This window comes from Erpetoichthys calabaricus, chromosome 3, assembly GCF_900747795.2.
Source record: "Erpetoichthys calabaricus chromosome 3, fErpCal1.3, whole genome shotgun sequence".
NCBI lineage: Eukaryota > Metazoa > Chordata > Cladistia > Polypteriformes > Polypteridae > Erpetoichthys > Erpetoichthys calabaricus.
Genome location: NC_041396.2, coordinates 12,137,025 through 12,160,547, shown reverse-complemented (window position 1 = coordinate 12,160,547; position 23,523 = coordinate 12,137,025). Strand labels below are relative to the sequence as shown.

The 23,523-nt window shown below is 43.8% G+C and overlaps 1 protein-coding gene across 1 annotated transcript in view; it reads left to right on the top strand.

Annotated features, from left to right (window-relative positions):
* The first annotated feature begins 292 nt into the window (after positions 1–292).
* Positions 293–23,523, top strand: part of LOC114647656 (collectin-46-like) — a 61,242-nt gene continuing 38,011 nt past the window's right edge. Inside the window, exons 1-6 of the mRNA XM_028796262.2 lie at positions 293–531; positions 4,235–4,324; positions 4,549–4,638; positions 8,108–8,200; positions 12,468–12,855; positions 13,760–13,802. Coding sequence (XP_028652095.2) covers positions 321–531; positions 4,235–4,324; positions 4,549–4,638; positions 8,108–8,200; positions 12,468–12,855; positions 13,760–13,802 — 915 coding nt within the window. The 5' untranslated portion in view covers positions 293–320. The remainder of the gene's footprint in view (positions 532–4,234; positions 4,325–4,548; positions 4,639–8,107; positions 8,201–12,467; positions 12,856–13,759; positions 13,803–23,523) is intronic.

The window sequence follows — 23,523 nt, the reverse complement described above, 5'->3', positions numbered from 1 at the left end:
CACTGCTGTTAGTGATTAAAGAATGACACAGCTGGCGGCAATCCACCAGTCCAGGAGAGTTTAATCACCTCAATGATGACCAATAATTTCAACAGTCAGCCACAAAATGCCATCTGCCCAGTTCTATAAAAGAGTGAAAACAAGTCACGTGGATGTGGCTCCATAAAACAAAACGCCTGACGGTGCGAAAGTGGAGGAAATGAGCTAAAGGCTACAGTGACCACAAACACAGCTGATGTCCATAGGGTGACACCCACGGTGGCTCTTAGGCTTACCTCATTCCAGTGTTCTCTTCATTCACATTGCCACGTCGGTCAGAGATGAGCTCCACTCTGTTGTCTCAGATGCTGCTCCTGGTGCTACCACTCCTGCTTCTACTTCAGACATGGTCCAGCCTGGCTGAAGAGCCACATCAGTTAGCAACCTGCACTGGTTATCCAGGGATACCAGGATCACCGGGCAACAACGGAGTGCCAGGAAGAGACGGACGAGATGGACAGGAGGGGAGAGAAGGCACAAAAGGAGAGAAGGGTGAGGCAATGTGGGGCAAACAGGACCTGGGGAGGAAGAACATAAAGGCAATGAAAAGCCACCAGAGGTCATTAGTGCCAACCCTGGAGTAGGGTTCAGGTTTTAAAATTTGCACTAGTGGGTTCAGTGACAATGTATTAAGGGTATCACATTACATTAGGCCTAGATTTTAAGGAGAGATGGTCTGTAGTTAGACCTGACCACCCAACTCCTCTAAAGGCCTCAGAACAACTCTCAAATAGAGCTAGACTTTGTCTTGCACCCAAAAGTAGCATCAGAAAATGTGCAGCAAGTGTTTTTGATGTTGGAAACTGAAAGGCAACAAGCTGTAGAATGAAAGACAGACCTCGGTCTTGAGTCACAGATTTGGTTGGAGACCTAAAGCTGAGATCCACTGATGTCAGGTTTTATAAACAGGCCTTCATTTTTATTAAAATCATATGACTTCACTTCTGCTGGTTGCTGTGGACTGAGAATCCTCAAGATTCTTTAGCACTTTTTAGTGTCCGATGATAAGCTGATAATAATCGTCGTAATACTTAATTATTTTATTGATACTTATACAATGTATTTACTAATTTTTTTTGGTCGTCGCTAAATAAAACTATCAGTACTGGACCGGGCAAAGCAATTACATTGTATTAATACAATTACAGGTTTGTGCAACAACAACAACAACAACAACATTTATTTCTATAGCACATTTTCATACAAATAATGTAGCTCAAAGGGCTTTACTTGATTTACATGCATTGGAATGACTGACTTGGGAGTGAAGGCTGGTGAGAGTGTGGTGCTAATCTGGGGAGCACCGTCTTCACCTGAGGCACTGCAGCATCTGCAACAACTTTTAGAAGATGCAGTAGGAGCAGATGGGCAAGTTGTTGTGGAAAATGTGAAGTGGCTTTCACTTACATCACATAGTTCCTCTAGATATGACCATATGTTGTGGTGGAAGACAGTGCAGTTATTCACAGCTCAGAGATCCTTTCAGAATATGCACATTGGACTCACGTAAGTCTTTGAGTTTCACATGTTAAGGAATCTCTATCTTGAGGTCTTTGTAGCATTTCCATTTCCTTGAGAGAGATATTTGAATCATCTGAGACTGTTGTGTTATCAAGTAGGCGTTGTCTCTTTCTCCGATCATGGAGTATGAAGTCTGGCCAATCTGCTCTGATAATACAACTGCTGATCACAGACATGTTGAACATGATGGTGATGTACTCTATCATAATGACTTTTTCAAATGGATAACTATACCTGTGATCAGAAACTGGCAGGCTAAACTCTTGAAGCAGTCACCTGTGCATGCAGCTACCTCTCTGATTGTGCTGATGTGTGTGTTCCTTTGGTCGAAAATTGGGCATCCAACAACAATATGACTGCAGTGCTCCTGTTCTTGCTGACACAACCTGTACTTGCTTTGATTGTCCATCATGAAAATATTCTTTTGATCATAGTGTATGTTCAGTACCTGATCATCATCATCCTCATCTTCTTTTAACACAGTAGCAGAACATTGGTGCAGTAGTTAGTGCAAATGCCTAACTCATCCAGCGTTGTCTTCCTTGAGGATATTCTTTTGATGATAGTCCATGTTTAGTGCCTGATCATCACATCATCATCATCATCTTCTTCTTCTTACATAGTAGCAGAATACTGGTGCACTAGTTAGTGTAACCACCTAACACAACCATCACTGTCTATCTTAGGGATTATTCCTTTGATGATAGTCCATATTTAGTGCCTCATCATCATCATCATCATCTTCTTCTTTTTCGTCTAACATAGTAGCAGAACACTGGTGCAGTAGTTAGTGCAACCAACTAATACATCCAGTATTATCTATCTTGAGGATATTCATTTGATGATAGTCCATGTTTAGTGCCTGATCATAATCTTCTTCTTCTTCTTCTTCTTCTTCTTCTTCTTCTTATATAGTAGCAGAATGCTGGTGCACCAGTTAGTATAACCACCTAACACAACCATCACTGTCTATCTTAGAGATTATTCCTTTGATGATAGTCCATATTTAGTGCCTCATCATCATCATCATCATCATCATCTTCTTCTTCTTGTAACATAGTAGCAGAACACTAGTGCAGTAGTTAGTGTAACCCCCTAATACATCTAGTATTGTCTATCTTGAGGATATTCTTTTGATGATAGTCCATGTTTAGTGCCTGATCATCATCATCATCATCATCATCATCATCATCATCATCATCATCATCTTCTTCTTCTTCTTCTTCTTCTTCTAATATAGTAGCAGAATGCTGGTGCACCAGTTAGTATAACCACCTAACATAACCAGCATTGTCTATCCTGAGTATATTCTTTGGATGATTAGGTCCATTTTTAATTTCTGATCATCTTCTTCTTCCTCTTCTTCTTCTTCATCTTCTAACATAGTAGTAGAACACTGGTGCGCTAGTTAGTGTAACCACCTAACAAAAGCAGCACTGTCTATCTTGAAAATATTCCTTTAATGATAATGTGTGTTAAGTGCCTAATCTTCTTCTTCTTGTTGTTTTATGTGTGTGGTACAGTGGTAAGTGAAGCTGCCTCACACATTCAGCATACTAGATTCAAATCCCACACCTGATCGGAGTAATGTGTAAAGTCTACACAGCCTCACTGTGTCTGTGAGTTTTCCTGCGGGTCTTCAGATTTTCCATCTACATTCCCAAATTCCCAAACATGCATATTATAGTAATGTGTGACTCTAAACAGTGTGTGCGTGTGTGTTACGAATGTGGAAGTAAGACATTTGTTTAAGGTGAAGAATGTGGGTAGAATAAGAAAGGGAGGAATCAAAAATTATGCCAAGATTTCTAGCAGAAGTAGAAGGTCTGAAGACATGGTCACCAAGGGTGATTGAGAAGGAACTCATGTTCTTAAGTTGAGCTTCAGCGCCAATTAGCATGACATTGGTTTTTGTTACAGATTCATTTTAAAAGCTTATGTTCCATCCAGGTTTTAATTTCACTGAGGCAAGTTGTAAACATAAACAGCTCTGATGTACTTTCACATTTAACAGTACAATAGATCTGAGTATCATCCACATTGAAATGGTAGCCCAGTCCTAAGATTTGAATAATTTGGCCAAGCGGGATCTTGTAGATACAGAAGAGCTGAGGACTGAGGACAGAGCCTGGTGGAACTCCTTGTGTGACCAGTGCTGAGTCGGACCTTCTGTTGCGAAGACTAACAAACTCCTGCCTATCAGTCTGATAAGTCATAAAGCACAGGAAGGCAGTACCAGAGATACCCAGAAGGTTCTCCATGTTTGGCAGTATCGAGTGCTGAGGCCTAACAGATCATCCATTCAGAAATACAAGTAAGACATTGGATCAGATCGGCTTGGGCGTCAGGGTTGTCAGAATTATCCACCTGCTAAGTGAGAATGAAACCAACTGAAGACACTGCCAGAGAGGCCCACCCATTGTCTAAGGTGATTGACCCTAATGTTGTGGTCTATGGTGTCAAATGTTGCACTCAGGTCTAGGAGAACAAGAACAGATATGTGGCCTGTGTCCGCATTAACCTTTCATTGTCATTGACTGCTTCAACCAATGCTGTTTCTGTGCTATCATTTGTTCTCAAACTTTACTGAAATTTATCAAGATCAGAATGTTTATTCAAGTAATCGTCTAACTGTTGTAAAATAAATGTTGTTTCACTTTTATTATTAATTCAGGAGATATTGGTATCCAAGGTCTTCCAGGAACTGAGGGGGCACTTGGCCCACCTGGACCCAAAGGAGCTCAAGGAGATCCAGGGCCTAGAGGTAAGGAGTTTGGAGTGATGCAGGATCGGGGTGTTATGGGATTTTCTTTTCTAGAAATTCTCCCAGTTTTTTACCCCTCAAACCCCCAGCACCCAGGATGATACTTCTCTTTCTATCCATTCTTCCCCTTCTTGAAACTAAAGCCAATCATCTGCATCATGAAAGGATCTGATGACTAACCTGCCAGTTGCTTTGTAATCTTTCTTCCGTTTTTGTCATTTCAGGTGAACGGGGTGTGTGGGGTCCTCCAGGCAAAGTGGGACCAGCTGGGGAGAAAGGGGAGAAGGGAGAAGTAGGAGCCCTCGGCAGGCCAGGTAGGTCATGATGTCATGTCCCAATAAGCAAGGCCAGTCTGACTGTCAAGTGTTGTACAGTATGTCTGTTTGATGGCTGTGATAATATTTAGATCAACAGTTGGTCCTCTCAATGGTGACAACTAAGAGATTCAACTCAGAAATGTACATGATGATGAGTTTGGGGTATTGAAGATTGGGGTGACTGGACTGCAACAAAAATTCATTTTGTTGGTAAAAAGACTGGTAGTGGGCAAAATAGGTAACAAATAACAAAGAGCTAGGACCCCGGGAGGAAACTCCACTGAATAGCCATTAGGTTATCTAAGGTTAATCTAAGGAGATAACAAACGGGACGGGATTCTCTCTATGGAAGTTACAGAACATATTTAGAACGTATCCAAACCCCATCACTTTTCACAAAAATCAGAAATATCTCATTGACACAAGTATTCAGACCCATTCCTCAATACTTACTTGAGTCTCCTTGAGTTTGAGGCAGCAAGCTTCATAGACCTGGATTTGAGGATTTGGTGCCATTCTTGTCTGCAGATCAGCTCAAGCTCCTTCAGGATGGACGGAGACCATCAATGGACAACCATTTTCAGGTCTCTCCAGAGATGTTCAATTAGGTTCAAGTCTGGGCTTTGGTTGGGCCACTGAAGGACATAAACAGAGTTGTTCCCTAAGCCCCGCCTATGTACTTGTGGCTTTGTCCTATTGGAAGGTGAGCCTTTGGCCCAGTCTGCAGTCCAGAGATTTCATAAATGGGTTTTCATTAAGGATAACTCTGTTCTTTCAGCTATTCCTCAACCCTGAGTAGTCTTTCAGTCCACGACCCCATAGCATGATGCTGCCACCACCATGCTTCACTATTGAGAAGGTATTGCACAAGTCATGAGTGGTGCCTGGTTTCCACCAGACATGATGCTTAACAATGAGATCTAACAGTTCCATCTGGATTTCATCAGACCAGAGAACCATGCTCCTCATAGTCTGAGAGTCCATTAGCTGCTTCTATGCAAACTACACATGGTACTTAATGTGCTTTTTACTGAGGAGAGGCTTCCCTCTGACCACTTAAAGACCAGATCAGTGGAGTGTTGCAGTGATGATTGTCCCTTTGGAAGTTCCTCCCATCTCCAGTTCCTCTGAACCTTAGCCAGAGAAACCATAAGGTGCTTGGTCACCCCCCTTACCAACGTCTTTCTCTTGCGATTGCTCAGTTTGGCCAGGTTTTCCAACCATCTTCCATTTAAGAATTCTGTAGGCCACCATACTCTTGGGAGCCTTCAATGTTGCAGGTGTTTTCTGTAGGCCTTCCTACTTCCTTCAACAGAATCCTGTCTCTCTAAGCTCTGCTTTGATCTCAAGACTTGTTTTTTGCTCAGCTGCGAGACCTTCTATAGACAGGTGTGTGCCTTTCCTAATCAGTTCAATCAATTAAATTGACCACAAGTGGACTCCCAATCTCATTGAGATTGCAGAGGTGGTGAACCAGCTGAGGGTAGGGAAGGCAGCAGGGATCTGTGGTATCCAGAGTGAAGTTCTCCAGGCTGGTGGTAAGGTTGTCCTCCTGGCATTGTAAGCAATCTTTGATTCCATTTGGGAGACTGGCATCATCCTAACTGACTGGAAAATGGGACTTGTTGTCCCATCTTGAAAGGGAAGGGTGATTGCCTAGAATTCGGTAACTACAGGGGGGATAACACTACTCTCTGTGCTGGATAAGGTGCTTGCTAGGGCGGTCCTCAATAGAATTCATGATCACTTGCTCACCTACCAATGACCAAAGCAGACTGGTATTATGCCTAAGAAGTTTACCATTTACTGCAACTTGGCACTGAAAGTACTCATAGAGCGCAAACAGGAATATCGGCAGAGTTTCTTTACAGCCTTTGTCGATTTTCGTAAAGCCTTCGACTCAGTTGATCATGTTGCCCTGTGGGACATCCTGAGATTTCACAGGATCCCCTCAGTGTTGCTGGATGTCATGGCCGGCCTGTACACTTGTACTGTGAGTGCTGTGCAGAGTGGAGACAGGACCTCTGTGTTTTTCCCAGTTGATTCTGGGGTCCGTCAGGGGTGTGTTCTGCTCCTACTCTGTTCAATGCTTGTATGGACTGGGTGTTGGGCATGGTGGTGGGACCCAGCAGCTGTGGGGCATTTTTTGGTAAAGAAAGATTCACAGATCTTGACTTTGCTGACAGTGCTGTGATCTTCGCGGAGTGAATGGAGGCTCTGATCAGGGCTCTCGAGAGACTGAGTGTCTGGGCTTGCGAGTGTCCTGATAAAAACCAACATCCAGGCCTTTAATGACCTCTTGGGCACAGCCATCTGTCTGTGGAGAGAATGTCGACATTGTCGAGAGGTTTACTTACCTCGGCAGTGACATTCATGTCTCTGGTGACTCTTCCTATGAAAGTAGACGGATTGAGAGAGCATGTGGGGTCATGAGATCACTGGAAAGGAGTATGTAGCACTCCCCATATCTCTGCAAAAGGATGAAGGTCCAAGCCTGTAGAGTCCTGGTGCTTCCTGTTTGTGAGACAAGGACACTGTCCAGTGCCCTGATACAAAGACTGGACGCCTTCGATTTCTCTGTGGAGAATCCTTGGGTACCGCTGGTGTGACTTTGCATTGCTCATGGAGTCCCGAATGAGGTACATTACCTGCATTGTCAGGGAGAATCAGTTATGGCACTACGGCTATGTGGCATGATTCCCCGAGGATGATACGGCTTGCAGGACCCGAGTGGCTGGACCAGGGAATTGGAATGCCCACGTAACACCTGGCTGCAACAGACAGAGGGTCATTTCCAGAGTGTGGGACTGGACCGCGTGTCTGCTTTGGGGATTGCCAACCAGGATCTCAAGCTGTTTCAACGTGTTCATAATGGCATTCAGTTTTGTGTCCATTCTCATCTCCACTACAACCTCCAGGGGGTCCAGAGTGCATCCCATTACTGAACTTGCCCATTTAATGAGCTTGGTGATTCGGTGGTCTGCTCTTGATTTGATGTTACCAACCCAGCACGCTACATTGGTTATCACAGAGTTGTAGAAGATGTAAAGGATGTCACCTCCCACATTAAAAGAACACAGTCTACTATGGAAGAAGAGCTTGCCATTAATGTGGACCCCCAAGTATCTGTAGGAGTGGACCACCTCCACATCTACTCCTTGAATAATGGCTGGATACAGATGCTCTTTGGTGTGGTGAAGGTCAATTTCTTGGTGCTGATGTCACGCTGCAGACAGTTCTCAGAGTTGTCCCCCTTCTCCTCTGCCTCATCCCCCTTATCAATACACCCTCATAAGTGCAGACTCGTCTGAGAATTTCTGCAGGTGACCTGACCTGCTGTTAAATTTATAGTCTGTGGTGTACAGAGTGAAGAGAAAAGCAGACAGGCCTGTTCCTTGTGCTTCAACTATGTCAGGTGTATTGATACATGTGGAGTAACTTGTTAAATTTGCTTTGTTAAATTCAGGGCCGCCAGCCAACGAGAGTCTCATAGCAGCGCTGGAATCCCAACTTGAGTCAATGTCCAGGCTCTGGGAGCAGTTTGCTAAACTCGAAAGACGTAAGTAGTGCAGCTCTGTCTACAGCATGGCAACAGCAGGTGTACCTTTGAAGTCCAGTCCAGTTCATCCCCTCTGCTTCACAGTTTAAAATTAGAAATCAAACAATTCAGACATCGTGATTAAAGTGCACATGGCAGACTTTTATTTAAGGGGACTTACAGACTTTTCAGTCATACAACACTTTTTTTCTACATGTTTCCCCCCATTTCTTGTCACCATAATGTTTGGGACACAGCAATGGCAGGTATGTTAAAGCCGTCATTTTTAGGATTTTGTCACATATCCCAGCATGCTATGACTACTTGACATCTGCAATTCATAGAAATCAGCAGGGGCTGAAGGTCTTCTCAGGTGATGCTCTACCAAGCCTCTCATGCATCCATCTTCTGCTCCTGCTTGTTTCTTCATGTTTGCTCCTAAGCATATGGAAGGCCTGCTCAGTTGGATTGAGATCAGGTGTCTGGCTTGGCCATTCAAGAATTTTTGATTTTTTAGCTTTGATAAACTCCTGTGTGTCCTCAGCAGTGTGTTTGGCTCGTTACCTTGTGAGAGGATGAAGTACTGCCCATTGAGTTTGAAGGTTTTTACTGGAACTTGAGCAGATCAGATATTTCTACTCACCTCAGAATTCATTGTGGTGTCAGCAGTTCCATCATCAATGAAGAGAAGTGTGCCAGGACCTGTGGCAGCCATACATGCCCAAGCCATAACACCCCCAGCACCACCATGTTTAACAGATGAGCTGGTCTGCTTTGGATCTCGGGCAGTTCCTTGTCATCTTCACACTTTGCTCTCACCATCACTCTGATGAGGTTCATCTTTATCTCGTCTGTCCACAAGACCTTCTCCCAGAATTCTGCCGGATCTTTGAAATCCTTTTTCCCAAACAGTAATCTAGCCATCCTGTTTGTGTGGTTTGCATCTTGCAGTGTGGCCTCTGTGTTTCTGTTCATGAAGTCTTCTGCTGATATTCGTCTCTGACACACACACATATCGGCCCCCTGAAATCTGTTTCTGATCTGTCAGTCAGGAGTTTTTGGCTTTTCCTTGATCATAGTGAGGATTCTTCTGTCATCAGCAGTGCAGGTCTTCCTTGGCCTACCAGACTTTACCTATCTTACAGACAGACTTCAGTATGTGCGTCTTGGGAACTGCAGGTCTGACATTGTGGTCAGCAGCACAGGAGCACCACAGGGGACTGTACTTTCCCCGGTCCTGTTCAGCCTATATACATCGGACTTCCAATACATCTCAGAGTCCTGCCACGTGCAAAAGTTCGCTAACGACACTGCTATTGTGGGCTGCATCAGGAGTGGGTAGGAGGAGGAGTATAGGAACCTAATCAAGGACTTTGTTAAATGGTGCGACTCAAACCACCTACACCTGAACACCAGCAAAACCAAGGAGCTGGTGGTGGATTTTAGGAGGACCAGGCCCCTCATGGACCCCATGATCATCAGAGGTGACTATGTGCAGATGGTACAGACATATAAATACCTGGGAGTGCAGCTGGATGATAAATTAGACTGGACTGCCAATACTGATGCTCTGTGCAAGAGAGGACAGAGCCGACTATACTTATTTAGAAGGCTGGCGTCCTTCAACATCTGCAATAAGATACTGCAGATGTTCTTATCAGACAGTTGTGGCGAGCGCCCTCTTCTACGCGGTGGTGTGCTGGGGAGGCGGCATAAAGAAGAGGGACGCCTCATGCCTGGACAAACTGGTGAGGAAGGCAGGCTCTATTGTAGTCATGGAGCTGGACAGTTTGACATCTGTGGCACAGTGACGGGCGCTGAGCAGACTCCTGTCAATCATGGAGAATCCACTGCATCCACTAAACAGGATCATCTCCAGACAGAGGAGCAGCTTCAGCGACAGACTGCTGTCACCGTCCTGCTCCACTGAGAGACTGAGGAGATCATTCCCCCCCCCCCCCCCCCCCCCACACACTTTATTGACAATGACATGAAGTTTATGCACAGAGTCAACATTTGCAGTGTTGGCCCTTCTTTCTTTTTCAAGACCTCTGCAATTCACCCTGGCATGCTGGCAATCATCTTCTGGGCCAAATCCCGACTGATGGCAGCTGCCCATTCTTGCAGAATCGATGCTTGGAGTTTGTCAGAATTGGTGGGTGTTTGTTTGTCCACCCGCCTCTTGAGGATTGACCACAAGTTCTCAATGGGGAGTTTCCTGGCCATGGACCCCAAAATTTCGATGTTTTGTTCTCCAAGCCACTTAGTTCTCATTTTTGCTTTATGGCCTGGTGCTCCATCAGGTTGGTTACCAAACTGTTGTTGGATGGTTGGGAGAAGTTACACTCGGAGAATGTTATTGGCTCTTGTAATTCTACTTCAGTATACCATAGAAACATCTGACAAAAAGATCTCAAAACACTGAAGCAGCAGACTTTTTGAAAACCAATGCTTGGGTCATTCTCAAAACTTTTGGCCAGAACTGTATATTTTTGCTACTGTTCTTTCTTTTGGTGGCGTATTTTCAATTATATAGGGTTCACCATGGTGCCCTAAATCTTTATAATATTCCTTATTCTACTTTACAACAAATTTTGCTTGAAGAGAACCACCATTTGTTTTGCAAAGTGAAGTAAAATATCTATCTATCTATCTATCTATCTATCTATCTATCTATCTATCTATCTATCTATCTATCTATCTATCTATCTATCTATCTATCAGTCTGTTATATAGTGCCTTTCACATCTATCTATCTATCTATCTATCTATCTATCTATCTATCTATCTATCTATCTATCTATCTATCTATCTATCTATCTATCTATCTATCAGTCTGTTATATAGTGCCTTTCACATCTATCTATCTATCTATCTATCTATCTATCTATCTATCTATCTATCTATCTATCTATCTATCTATCTATCTATCTATCTGTTATATAGTGCCTTTCACATCTATCTATCTATCTATCTATCTATCTATCTATCTATCTATCTATCTATCTATCTATCTATCTATCTATCTATCTGTTATATAGTGCCTTTTACATCTATCTATCTATCTATCTATCTATCTATCTATCTATCTATCTATCTATCTATCAGTCTGTTATATAGTGCCTTTCACATCTATCTATCTATCTATCTATCTATCTATCTATCTATCTATCTATCTATCTATCTATCTATCTATCTATCTATCTATCTATCTATCTATCTATCTATCTGTTATATAGTGCCTTTCACATCTATCTATCTATCTATCTATCTATCTATCTATCTATCTATCTATCTATCTATCTATCTATCTATCTATCTATCTATCTATCTATCTATCTATCTATCTATCTATCTATCTGAAACACTGAGTTTTGCTGCAAGACCAGCTTCAACACTCTTGGTTAGATTGTTAGACTCCCTGCTCGTTTCCTGACTTACATTTGTGACTCATCTCCTGGATAAATGTCCTTTATTCTGTTTAGCTCAAGCATACCAGACAATACAACAAATCAGGGTGTCCAACTCCGGTCCTGGTTTTCATTCTAACCCTTTTCCTAATCAGTGATCAGTTTTCAGTGCTAATTAACTCCTTTACCCTTCATTTTAAGAGCCCTGTTTTCAAGGATTCAGTCCTCTGAATTGATTCATCTCTTCATTAAATGGCAGCCAAACAGAAATGAGATGTGAAACGAGCCGACAGATGACCAGCTAAACTGGAACATCAAACTCCCAGCAAGTTTCACTTCAATCAGTTTCTTAATGAGAAGCCAATTCTTGCTGTTCATTAAAGCTGTCATTAAATATCAGGACTTGTTGCTGCTCTCATCCTGCCACAGCAGACTGTTGATTTTCTGTTTTTTCTAAGACCACTGTCAAGATGTTTTGGTGACCAGAGCAGACCAACATGACCGAGACCTTCACCTTTCTTTATTTTCAGGTTAGCTGGTCATGTTTTGCGTCTCCTTATTGTTTGGCTGCTCATGAAGGAAAAAAGAAGCAACTAAGGGGGTCTGAGTCACGTCAATTAAAACAAAGGCAAAACAAGTGAATCAGCAGCAATTAAGAAGATGGTTAGAATGAAAACCTGCAGCCACTGCTGCCCACCAGGACCAAAGTTGGACACCCCTGCACTAAATGAAGCCCGGGCACCATTGCTATAGTCCAAGGAGTGTACCTTGACCAATCAGCCTGTTTCCTTCATCACATTAGATGATTTATCATGTTTCACATGCTTTATTTGCCAAGTTAGATTTCTTCCCATCCTATCTTGTGTTCTTCCTCTCAGGCTTTACCTTCACACACTGGAGGCTTCATAAACACAAGCTCTTTGCTGTCACCCTCAATCGAGGCACCTTTGAAAATGGCCTGAAGCTCTGCCAGGAGGCAGGAGGTATTATGCTGTACCCAGAGAATGAAGAGGAAAACAACATCTTCCGCGATTTGTACAAAAAAGTCGGACCGATTTACATCGGTATCACTGATACGAAGACAGAGGGGTCCTTTGTGGACCTTAACGACAGACCTTTGTCATTCACTAAGTGGAAGCCTGGAGAGCCCAATAACTCAGGAGGCAACGAGAACTGCATTCATATTTGGGATAACGGAGAGTGGAATGACACAGGCTGCAATAGTGAAATGCATGCCATCTGCCTGTTTCTGCCAAGTTCTGCATAGTTTTACATTGCCAGGAGAAGTTGGGGCTATTGAGAGGGTTTAATTGGCACAGACAAAGCTTCTCCATTTAGCTTGCCTGGATCAGCTACCAGGCTTTTACAAGCAGATGCGTATCATGAAATAAATGCTTATTGCTATTTCTATTTCTTAGTCCCTAGTGTTATTGTGTGGACTTTCTTACACCGTCCTATGTGTTTTGTTTTTTTTGTTTAGAATTCGAATTTGCTGCTGTGAGCCTGGGTCTGAACACCATCAGGCAGACACCAACACTTTATAAAACACACAGATTTATTAAACCAAAAGTCCCACACAGCACACAGTGCTCCCGCACGAAACACACTTAACACAGGCCTTCCTCTCAGTCTCCATGGGCCGCCCTTCCTCTCCTCAAGGGAGCTTCGTCCTGCTCCCGCTCCCAGCTTTAGCTCCCCGATTGTAGGAAGGCGGCCCCTTTTATTTCCACCTGGATGTGCTCTTGTGGCAGCACCTCCTGGTGTGGCGGAAGTGCTGCCCTTGCACCCGGAAGCACTCCAGGTCGTCCCTGGAAGGTCCTTCCTCCACCTTCCCATGGTGTGGCAGAAGTGTTGATCTCCCGGGCTCCACGACACTCGGAATGCCCCCTGGCGGTGGCCATGGGCCCCAGTGGGGTTGAGCCTCCTTGCTCCTTCCCCGTGGTCCTCTCAACATCCAGGGCGGTTGCCCCCTCATGGCCCGGGAGATGTATAGACCACCTCCCGGTCCTTCCAGGCATCCCGGTTGGGTCTGACCCCCAGCCTCCTGTGACACTACTAATTTTAAGCTTCAGTTCCGTTTTCACCTCACTGGTTTAATTTACCATCTTGTTTTCTTTATTGTCACGCTTCACATTCATTTCTGCTGATTGACGTCACCCCCTCTTTACAGTGTTAACATGGCAGCCGAGACACAGTACAGCATCCTTCGGCAGGTAAATCTGTCAAAGAAGACCAAAATCTTTGAAGTTTAGTGAAATCTAAGGTGATGTTTCATGTTTCTGATCAAGGCTTTGGCAATGAATATTCTATTGATACAAGGGGGCTCCGCCCCCTGCTCGCTTCGCTCGCCTACCCCCGGCGTTTTGAACCCGTGCCCGCTGTGCAGCCACGTGTGAGGATGACGCACGTTTAATACGGAGCGTTCGCCCATGTCACTCTGGGGCCCCCTACTGTTAATTCGGAGCTCCGTCCGTACTATTATGCGGTGCATTGTGGACTACTGCGGACCCCGTAGTGTTTCCTGTTTCAGTTTGTATCTCGGTCAGTCGAGCTTTTGTTTTTGAAGCTTTTGAATTCCAGTCTTCATTATCTGTAACATGCTGTCCATGTGTTTGGCCCCCTCGTTTAACCTGTTTATGACGTTTTACTTTGCTTTCTACTCTGTCTTTCATTTCTGATCTCGCTTTATTCTGCTTTTGTTTCAATGACACCTGGGCCGTGGTGAATATATTTTCCCTTTTTCGAGTAATAATTGTCATTTGTTTGCGATACTGTGATGTTTATCGTACTGTTAATAATGCATCACTGTAATGTGATTCACCTATGCTGTATAGTTTGGACGTGTGAGGATGACGTATGTTTAATACGGAGCGTTCGCCCGTGTCACTCTGGGTCTCCCCATTGTTACTACGAAGCTCTTTCCGAACTATTATGCGGTGCATTGTGGAGCACTGCGGACTCTGTAGTGTTTCCCGTTTCACTTCGTATCTCGTTTAGTCGAGCTCTTTCTTTTTGGAGCAGTGCCTGCCTGGTTTGCGGCATTTCAGACGCACGTTGTAGGCGCCTGCGTTCATTAATTATATCCAGGCAGGCGCGTGTTTGTATCTCAGTCACTCGAGCTGTGTCGTGTTGAATCCGTGTCTGCTTTGCCTACGCAGTTTGAGACGCGCGTTGTAGGTGTCCACGTTCATTAGATCTGTCCACGTGGGCTCGGTGTCAAAGCTGTGTTAGTTGTTGAGCTGTTTGGTTTTGGAGCCGAGACAGTTTTGCTTCCGCGGTTTCAGACGTGTGTCCGTACCATCTCGGCTTTGATGTATGAACCTTTGTGGACTCCATAGTGTGTCCCGTTTCACTCTGGGGCGGGGCGTTGACGCCTCTTTTTTTACTATGTCTCCTCCTGCACCTTCACCACGCATTAGTGCCACTCACAATATGGCGGCGACACCTGCGCCTTCTGTACTATGTCGGTTTTTACCATGCTGTGTAGGCGCATTTGCCTTTTGTACTTTACTGGGCCTTCCGACGCACGTGTGTTTCATGCCTAGGTTTTTTTGAAGCTGTTGCATTCCAGTTTTCATCATCTGTAACCCGCTCTCCATGTGTTCGTCCCCGTTCTTTAATCCCTTTATAAAGTTTTACTTTGTTTCCTACTCTGTGTTTTATTTCTGACCTCGCTTTATCCTGCTTGCGGCATGTCAGACAGTTCGTAGTCTCTGTCGTTTTACTCTGGGGAGGGGGGCTTTGTTCTGTAACCTGCTCTCCATGTGTTTGTCCCTGTTCTTTAACCTGTTTATGACATTTCACTTTGTTTCCTACTCTGACGGTTCGTAGTCTCTCCCATTTTGCTCTTTTGCGGGGGGGGGGGCTTTGTGTGGCGCCTGCGCACTATGTCTTTTGCGTCCACGGGCAGGTCCCTGCGTCCATATCCGGTTTACCATTTTCGTTTAGTAATATGGATGCCCTTTGAATTCAAGGCATTTTGGTGTTTCATGATTTCCTATGTAAGTGCTTCGGTCAGTTGTAATGCTGTGTTTTTAAGCGCTTAACAAATAAAAATGGTATGGTATGGTAAGTGCCCAAGAGGGCAGACTGACATCCCAGCCAGGGTGGAAAGTGTGGTCTACAGGGGAGCACTCCACCTCCTAAAAAGACAAATGCAGGCACAAGTTCTTTCTAATACACAGGTTTTTATTTACAGGTGGGAAACTCTTCCCAAATGTTTCCCACTCACCGAAACAGTACAACAAGCACAGATAATGAAGGACACAACAATGCCTTTCTTTTCTTCTTCTTTCTCTCTTCCTCTGTCTCTCCTTCCACCTCCAATCCTCCCCACAAGCTTCATCCCTCTTTCTCCCAACACTGACTCCTGGAGCAGTGGCAGTGGGCTTTTTTCATCCAGTATTTCCAGTGACCCCTTAGTGTGATCCGGAAGCACTTGAGGTGGAAAGCCCAACCAAGTATGGCTCCTCTGTCCCTACAGCAACCCCCCCCCCCCCCCCCCCCCCCCCCCCCTCCAGCAGCACTCACAGAACCCAACAGGGCTGTGCCAAACTCCAACTCCCATGAATCCCTGTGGGAATTCAAGACACTGCTGCAACCCAGTGGGGCTGCCATCCAGCATTCCGGGGGAGGTAATGTCCTGTGCCTGTTTTCTCCCCCGGTCCTTCAATTATTAAGGCATCCTGGGCAGTTAATGTCTCTGGCTGTCTACCACAAAGCTAATTTCCTGCCAAGATGGAAGGACAGATGAGCTAGCTGGCTGGATGAGGAAACATCTTCATACTGGGTGGGAATGATACAATGGATGGACTGGCAGAAGCCGGAAGAGCAGTTCCATCCCCCATACGACAGGTGACATGTGACATTCTAGTTTAGACACCCAGAGGGATGCTTGGGAGTTGGGAGCCCAGAAGTGCAACCCCGTCGGGATCCCTGGGTGCCGGTAGAAGGTTCTGTCAGGGGAGAACCTCCCTGCTTTTCATATGACCTGGAAGACGACACACTGTGACATCAAAAGCATTCCCGGGTCTGAGCCCACCACCTCATATCAGAGAGTCAGGAGGCAGAAGTAAGAAGAAATGTACTTGTTTGGTGTGTTTTGGCTGCTGTTTGTATCTGGTAGTGTTGGTGAAAGACAGAAATTATTTTATTGGAACCCAGAATTATGTCAGCTGGCATTGTGTTTGAGATTTGGGGGCTCAGTGGCACCCCCTTATGGTCACACCTAGGACTGACCTTTCTGCCTCCTGCCTGTTCTTTACATAAGAACATAAGAAATGTGATAAACGAGAAGACACCATTCACACCATCCTGCTTGTTTGTGGAGTTATAACTGAGCTGCCCCAGTATCTAAGTGAGAAGAGTCTTAATGATGAGCACTTGAAGTCCTTGTCTTGGTAGTTTGTTCCATATTCCCACAATCCTTCCTAGCTTCAGTCCTTAATGCCCTTCTCCTTAATTTCTGGTGTCGTCCTCGAGTATGCGATTCACCATTAAGTTGAAAGAATTCTGCTGGATCTCCTTTATCAATGTCTTTGAGCATTTTGAAGACCTGGATTAGGTCCCCACACAGTCTCCTCTGCTAGAGACTAAACAGACTTGATTCTGGGAGTCTGTCACAGTACAACATGTTCCTGAGTCCCGGGATGCTCCTGGTTGCTCTCTTCTGCAGAGCTTCGAGTAGGAGGATTCCTGAAAAAGTTGTGGTGTGAAATTTTGTATACAAGTTGATAAATATTTTGTGTGTCTTGATTTGTAAATTAGACAAAGCAAATGTAATATTAGTGTTACATTATTGATAAGAATAGCAAGTCCCCCCCACCCCAGTCTTTAGGACTGAGTCTTTGCGATTTTACAACAGGGACGGTGGAAGGGCCTAAAACCAGACTGGCCAGTTATCCTCTGCAGGACTCTCTCAACCAACCCCTGCTTGGAGGCCAGCTACCTAGCTGGTGAGCTTCACATTAACAAAGGGGTATTGGGGGCAGGTGTGAAACCATGGTGTCACACCAGAATTCTATTGGCCTAAAGTTGCCTGTTTGGTTTTAAATCAGAAGCCATTAAGTACCACGACACCCTATTGGCAGTGGGGTTTTGACAGAGAATCTGTAAATGTGCTTGTTTTACTCCTCCCTCTTTCTCTTACACCATCATCATGAAGAAGCATCTCGCACACCATGAGCTGAAAAAAGACCACACTGGGAAGCACAACTCGGCAGCCATATTGAGACAGGCATGCTGCCTGTTCTGAAGAAAGCTGACCAAAAATGGTGACTTAACTAGAGACATTTTAAGTAACAAGTCTGTGTGCCGCCTGAAGTACACATCAGCATTTATCAGGTTGTGTGGTTGCCAACATTCACTTGTACTTTGCTTATTTTTATTATTTATGATTAGAGACATTTTAAGTAACAAGTCTGTGTGCCGCCTGAAGTACACATCAGCATTTACCAGGTTGTATGGTTGCCAACATTCACTTGTACTTTGCTTATTTTTATTATTTATGAATATTATCAATAATACATTATTAAAAGTGTAACATAAGTCCTGCTTGTGTTTAACTCTATATAAATGCCTGAGGTTTTTAATGTAGAAGGGAAGGCGGGGAGAAGTTATATACTACAATGCCTTATAAATAGTGGTAAGTCTGTGAGATTTGAGGCATTCTGACAAAGGCTACACATTTATAATACAAAAGGGAAAAATAGAGTACTGTATATACCTGCGTATAAGTCGGGTCAAGAAACCCAAAAAATTGATCATAAAATCAGACCCCGAATTATACACCCGTTCAAAAATATGACACTTAAATTTTTATTTTTTTTACATCTTCTTGCCTCCTCAAATCTCGCATCAGTTTCTCAGACACATCAAATTTTGTTGCACCAGCGCACTTACCAATTTCTTTCGCCACTTCAACAACTTTTAATTTAAAACCAGCCTCATATTTTCTTCTGATTGCATGCTTCATCGTAGATAAGGGATGCTCTTACGATAAAGGTGTATGAGGGTGTGAGATACAAAAAACACAAATCAGTGCCAAACTGTTTGGAACTATTACTTTCTCTCTATTATGAAAAAAAATCTTGGTGGAAGGGAGACCAGGGAGACCAGACGTGATCTTCTCGGAAGACACTTTAAAGACCCCTGAGATGAAAGAGATTGGCCACGGAGCATCTCGTGGTGGCTTTAAACATAAGACTTGGTGCCAAGAGACTGCAATTTGACATCCCGTGAGAGACACTTTAACGTCACACGAGACAAGGCAGTGAGACAACATTTAAAACAAGTCCACGAACATCTAACCTAGCAGTTGTTGGAATGCTTTTGGCAGACAGACATCATGCGCTCCCAGCTCTTAAAACAACGACAAGCAACAAACAGAACACGCAGCTTGCCAGTACCAGCAGCAGGAAGCCTTCTCCTTAGCGTGCGTTCAAGCCCATTCTGATGAAACATCAGAGAAGCATCAGTACTAGAAATCAACCTTTAATCTCGCGATAGATCACTCACCTTTTGGCTTGTTGACTGCCTCCTAAGCGCATGTGTGTGACAGCAACCACTATTGATGCAGCCATCTTGTTGACAACCGTTGCTGCCACATCTCAGATATTAACTATTGTGCTGCCATCTAGTGGAAAGCCATACAAGGTTTTTTTTTTTTTTTTTTTTGCTTTTCACCCCCCCCCCCCATAACCCATTGTATATGGGGGAAGAGACGAAAAAATTTTGATATCCGGTTTTCAAGGGATCTCATCGTTTTAGGGTCCACTGATACCGGAAACATCAATTTCTCAATGATGGATGTGTCTGTGTCTGTGTGTCATAGTTTCTTGAGGATGGTCTAGAGCTAAAGTCGACACTTAAGCCTGTTATGATTTGATGATATGCCGATTAGTTTTTGATCCAAATTGTTTAAGAGAATGCGGCAATCTGGAGGAACCCTGAAATACCGTAATTCTAAGGATGTACACAATATAAAAATATAATAATTGTTTTGTTGTTTATTCCTCAAATATCCATCCCTATATCTGAATATATGAGGAAATCTAGGGGAGACCACTCCTGATTTTTTGCTTTACATCTGTGCCATAGAACGACTCTTTAGGAATTAAATGGAACAGTCGGGTTGGCACCCCAACATTTATTCTCTCTGGCTTGTGGTTCCTCGCTTGACCACAAAGTTTAAGGCCTAAAAAGCATAACAGTTTTATTACACATTTTGAGCATGGGAAAGGTGCTACATAAATAAAATGTATTATTATTATTATTAATTAACTAATAATTTTAGAGCAAGATACTTTGTCAACAAATCATTATGGTTCAAATGTACTTGCTGTTTTTGTTTTAACTAAACTCCTTATCCTTGTCTTCAGACTGTTACTTCATTTTTAAACTACTTAATCTTAACAGTTATGGTCTCATACATCCATTTTGAATAACTTTAGTCCATTTCGGACCCAAATTGGTTAATAAGCCGCACTTTCACTGGTGGCTCAGGGTGGTCTGTTTCCTTGACACCCAACTATTCCTGTTTATCACACACATGCATTCTACACTGCTTTGTGTCAGGGTGGGCACAGCTGTAAGTAAAGGGTTAACAGATCAAACAAAAAAAAAACAGCTGAAGGCAACGACCTCCAGCTTAGCCATTTCTGAAAAGCTCAAACTATATAAAAACTGAGGAGAAGTGCGGGAAGTCAAACCCACCTGATGAGCCGTCTACCCACCTTTGGGCCCATACTGTAATACCACAAACAAGAGCCACTTCAGAAATTAAATGCTTCTAATGACACTGACAGACAAAGTGGCAACACATCAAAAAGCTCCCCCTAGCATAGAGACCTTCTTCAGCAATTCAGTCAGCCATCCTTTGTAAGTACCAGGCAGGATTATCCGGCAAACCACCTGGGTGAAAAGGTGGACCCTTGCCAAGAAGGGAAGCCAGAATGGAAGGGTAGTGATGGACTGGCTTCCCATCTGAGATGGGTATGGAACCCTAACCTGGGGCCTCATGTATAAACAGTGCGTACGCACAAAAATGTTGCATACTCCCGTTTTCACGTTCACATCGCGATGTATAAAACCTAAACTTGGCGTAAAGCCACGCACATTTTCACGGCAGCTAAATGCTTGGCATACACAAGTTCTCCACTTGATTTTGCAAACTGGTGGCACCCAGCGTTAAAGCAGTGGTTTTGTTCCAGTGTGACTACCCTTTCTTTTTTAGATCTACATCCCAAACACGGCTTTATCAAATACACTGAAATTAACCGCATATTGTTTATTAGTTTAATGCATCTGATTGTAATTAACCTGTAACAATATAGTGGTCCACAGAATGGTAAAACTACCATAGCTGCTTTAGCATTGTTACTCTCACTGCACCTTCTTCTTCTTCTTCTTCTTTCAGCTCCTCCCGTTAGGGGTTGCCACAGTGGATCATGTTTTTCCATATTACTGCACCACTCGGTGTATTTATATCACTGTATCTGAATGTGGAATCTCAGCTCTACAGCAGCTGATCGGAAAGAGAATTATCGGTATAAGGCATCAAGCACACGCTGCCTCAGTCATGCTGTCAATTTGAACTGCTTCCATACAGCAAATGCTTCAGAGCCTTTCCTGTACGGACCTCGCGGTTCACAAACAGTTTCAACCCAAAAACTCTAAACGTACTCCATCAGTCCATCAAGTGCTCCTTGTAGAACTGTTTGTACTTATAAGTACAATCACCTCACTGTAAACTTGCACTACAGTTATAATATTGCACAACTTTATAAAGAGCGTATTTACGTATGATAACGATATCATTTTTTAAGATGAAATGCAGCAAAATATGTTTATTAAATTATACAGATAAAATGTTAAAATCAATTAAATAATCAATATTATTAATAATTAAACATATGAGGACATGGTGGTGCAGCGCTAGCAAGGAGCTGGCACTCCGTTCAGGGATTTATTCTGCCTCACGCTGTATTCTTGCTGGGACTGGTGCAACACTGAAAGGATAGATTGATAGTGTAAACATGTACTACGAAGATCCTTCAATGTACGACAAGGGAGCGTGATTGATGACCCGGGTGGTCTGGCTGGAGTCACTTGAGACATTTAAGAAGGGGGGGGGGGTGGATTCGGGTGATCAGGTGTCTCCGCTGGCTGTAAGAGCAGTGGGTGAGCGGGGGGAGATGATGACAGAGTTGTGCTAGGCTCGTCTGACGGAACATTCTGGACCTGATGACTGTGTGGGTTGTAAACTCATTTTAACTCACGGAAGCTCTAGTGAACTCCATGCCCAAGAGTGTTAAGGCAATGCTGGAAAATAATTGTGGCCACACAAAATATTGACACTTTGGGCACAATTTGGACATTTTTCACTTAGGGGTGTACTCACTTTTGTTGCCAGTGGTTTATACATTAATGGCTGTGTGTTGAGTTGTTTTGAGGGGACCGCAAATTTCCACTGTGATACAAGCTGTACACGGACTACTTTACATTGTATTAAACTGTCATATCTTCAGTGTTGTCCCATGAAATGATATAATACAAAAATGTGAGAGGGTGTACTCACTTTTGTGAGATGCTGTAAATGAAAATCTCCAAAATGCATTTTAATCACGATGTCTGAATTTTTTGGTTTGTAAATTTTAAACTGTAGAGCAGAGGGGGAAGTCAAGGAAAAAATTGGTCTCTGTCTCAAACATTACACAGGGCACTGTATTGCTGTTTGTCGAAACACCAGCTTTCATTGGGGAATCCAAGTTTACTTTCCTACTTGGTTGAGACAAACGCGTGGAGATCGTAAATGCTGACTTCCCCGTTCCACCGTATGACGATTTAACCTTGAAACATCACCTGCTTTGTCACTGTGATTCCTGCAGAGGGCGCTGAAAATCTAAAGATGCTCACCAATGACAAAGTGCCGTTCAAGTCGAAGAAAACAAGCACCTTGTTATCTAAGAGAAAATGAGCCTACATCCATCTACACCTGCAAGTACCATACCTTCTAGGATTTGTTTTCAGATTCTTTCATTTGTTTTTAAATGTCTTCATGGTCTTGCTCATCCCATGTTAGTGAAAAATGATAAAAATGTGTTCCTTTCAGATCTGCCAGGTCACCAAACAGCAACTTATTGGTGTTTACCTAAAAATCTACTTTGGCACCAAATTTTCCCTGATTATTTGCAAGCTCTACAGTGTATGTAAAAGTATTCACCCCCTTATTCTGCATTTCTTTGATCTCTATCTATCTATCTATCTATCTATCTATCTATCTATCTATCTATCTATCTATCTATCTATCTATCTATCTATCTATCTATCTATCTATCTATCTATCTATCTATCTGCAACATTGAACCTTGATGGGTCCTGTGGTGGGTTGGCACCCTGCCCAGGACTGGTTCCTGCCTTGTACCCTGTGTTGGCTGGGATTGGCTCCAGCAGACCCCCGTGACCCTGTGTTCGGATTCAGCGGGTTGGAAAATGGATGGATGGATGGAACCTTGATGGGTTTAGTATGCTGCTTTTCATGCTGATCAGCAGAAAAAGGCTAGTGGATGTCAAAGTCATAACAGATCTTTAATATAAAATACAAAATAATTAATCATGTAAATGTTGACCATGGTGGCGCAGTGGGTAGCGCTGCTGCCTCACAGTTGGGGGACCTGAGTTCGCTTCCCGGACCCTCCCTGCGTGGAGTTTGCATGTTCTCCCCGTGTCTGCATGGGTTTCCTCTGGGTGCTCCGGTTTCCACCCACAGTCCAAAGACAAGCAGGTTAGGTGGACTGGCGATTCTAAATTGGCCCTAGTTTGTGTGTGTCCTGTGGTGGGTTGGCACCCTGCCCGGGATTGGTTCCTGCCTTGTGCCCTGTGTTGGCTGGGATTGGCTCCAGCAGACCCCCGTGACCCTGTGTTCAGATTCAGCAG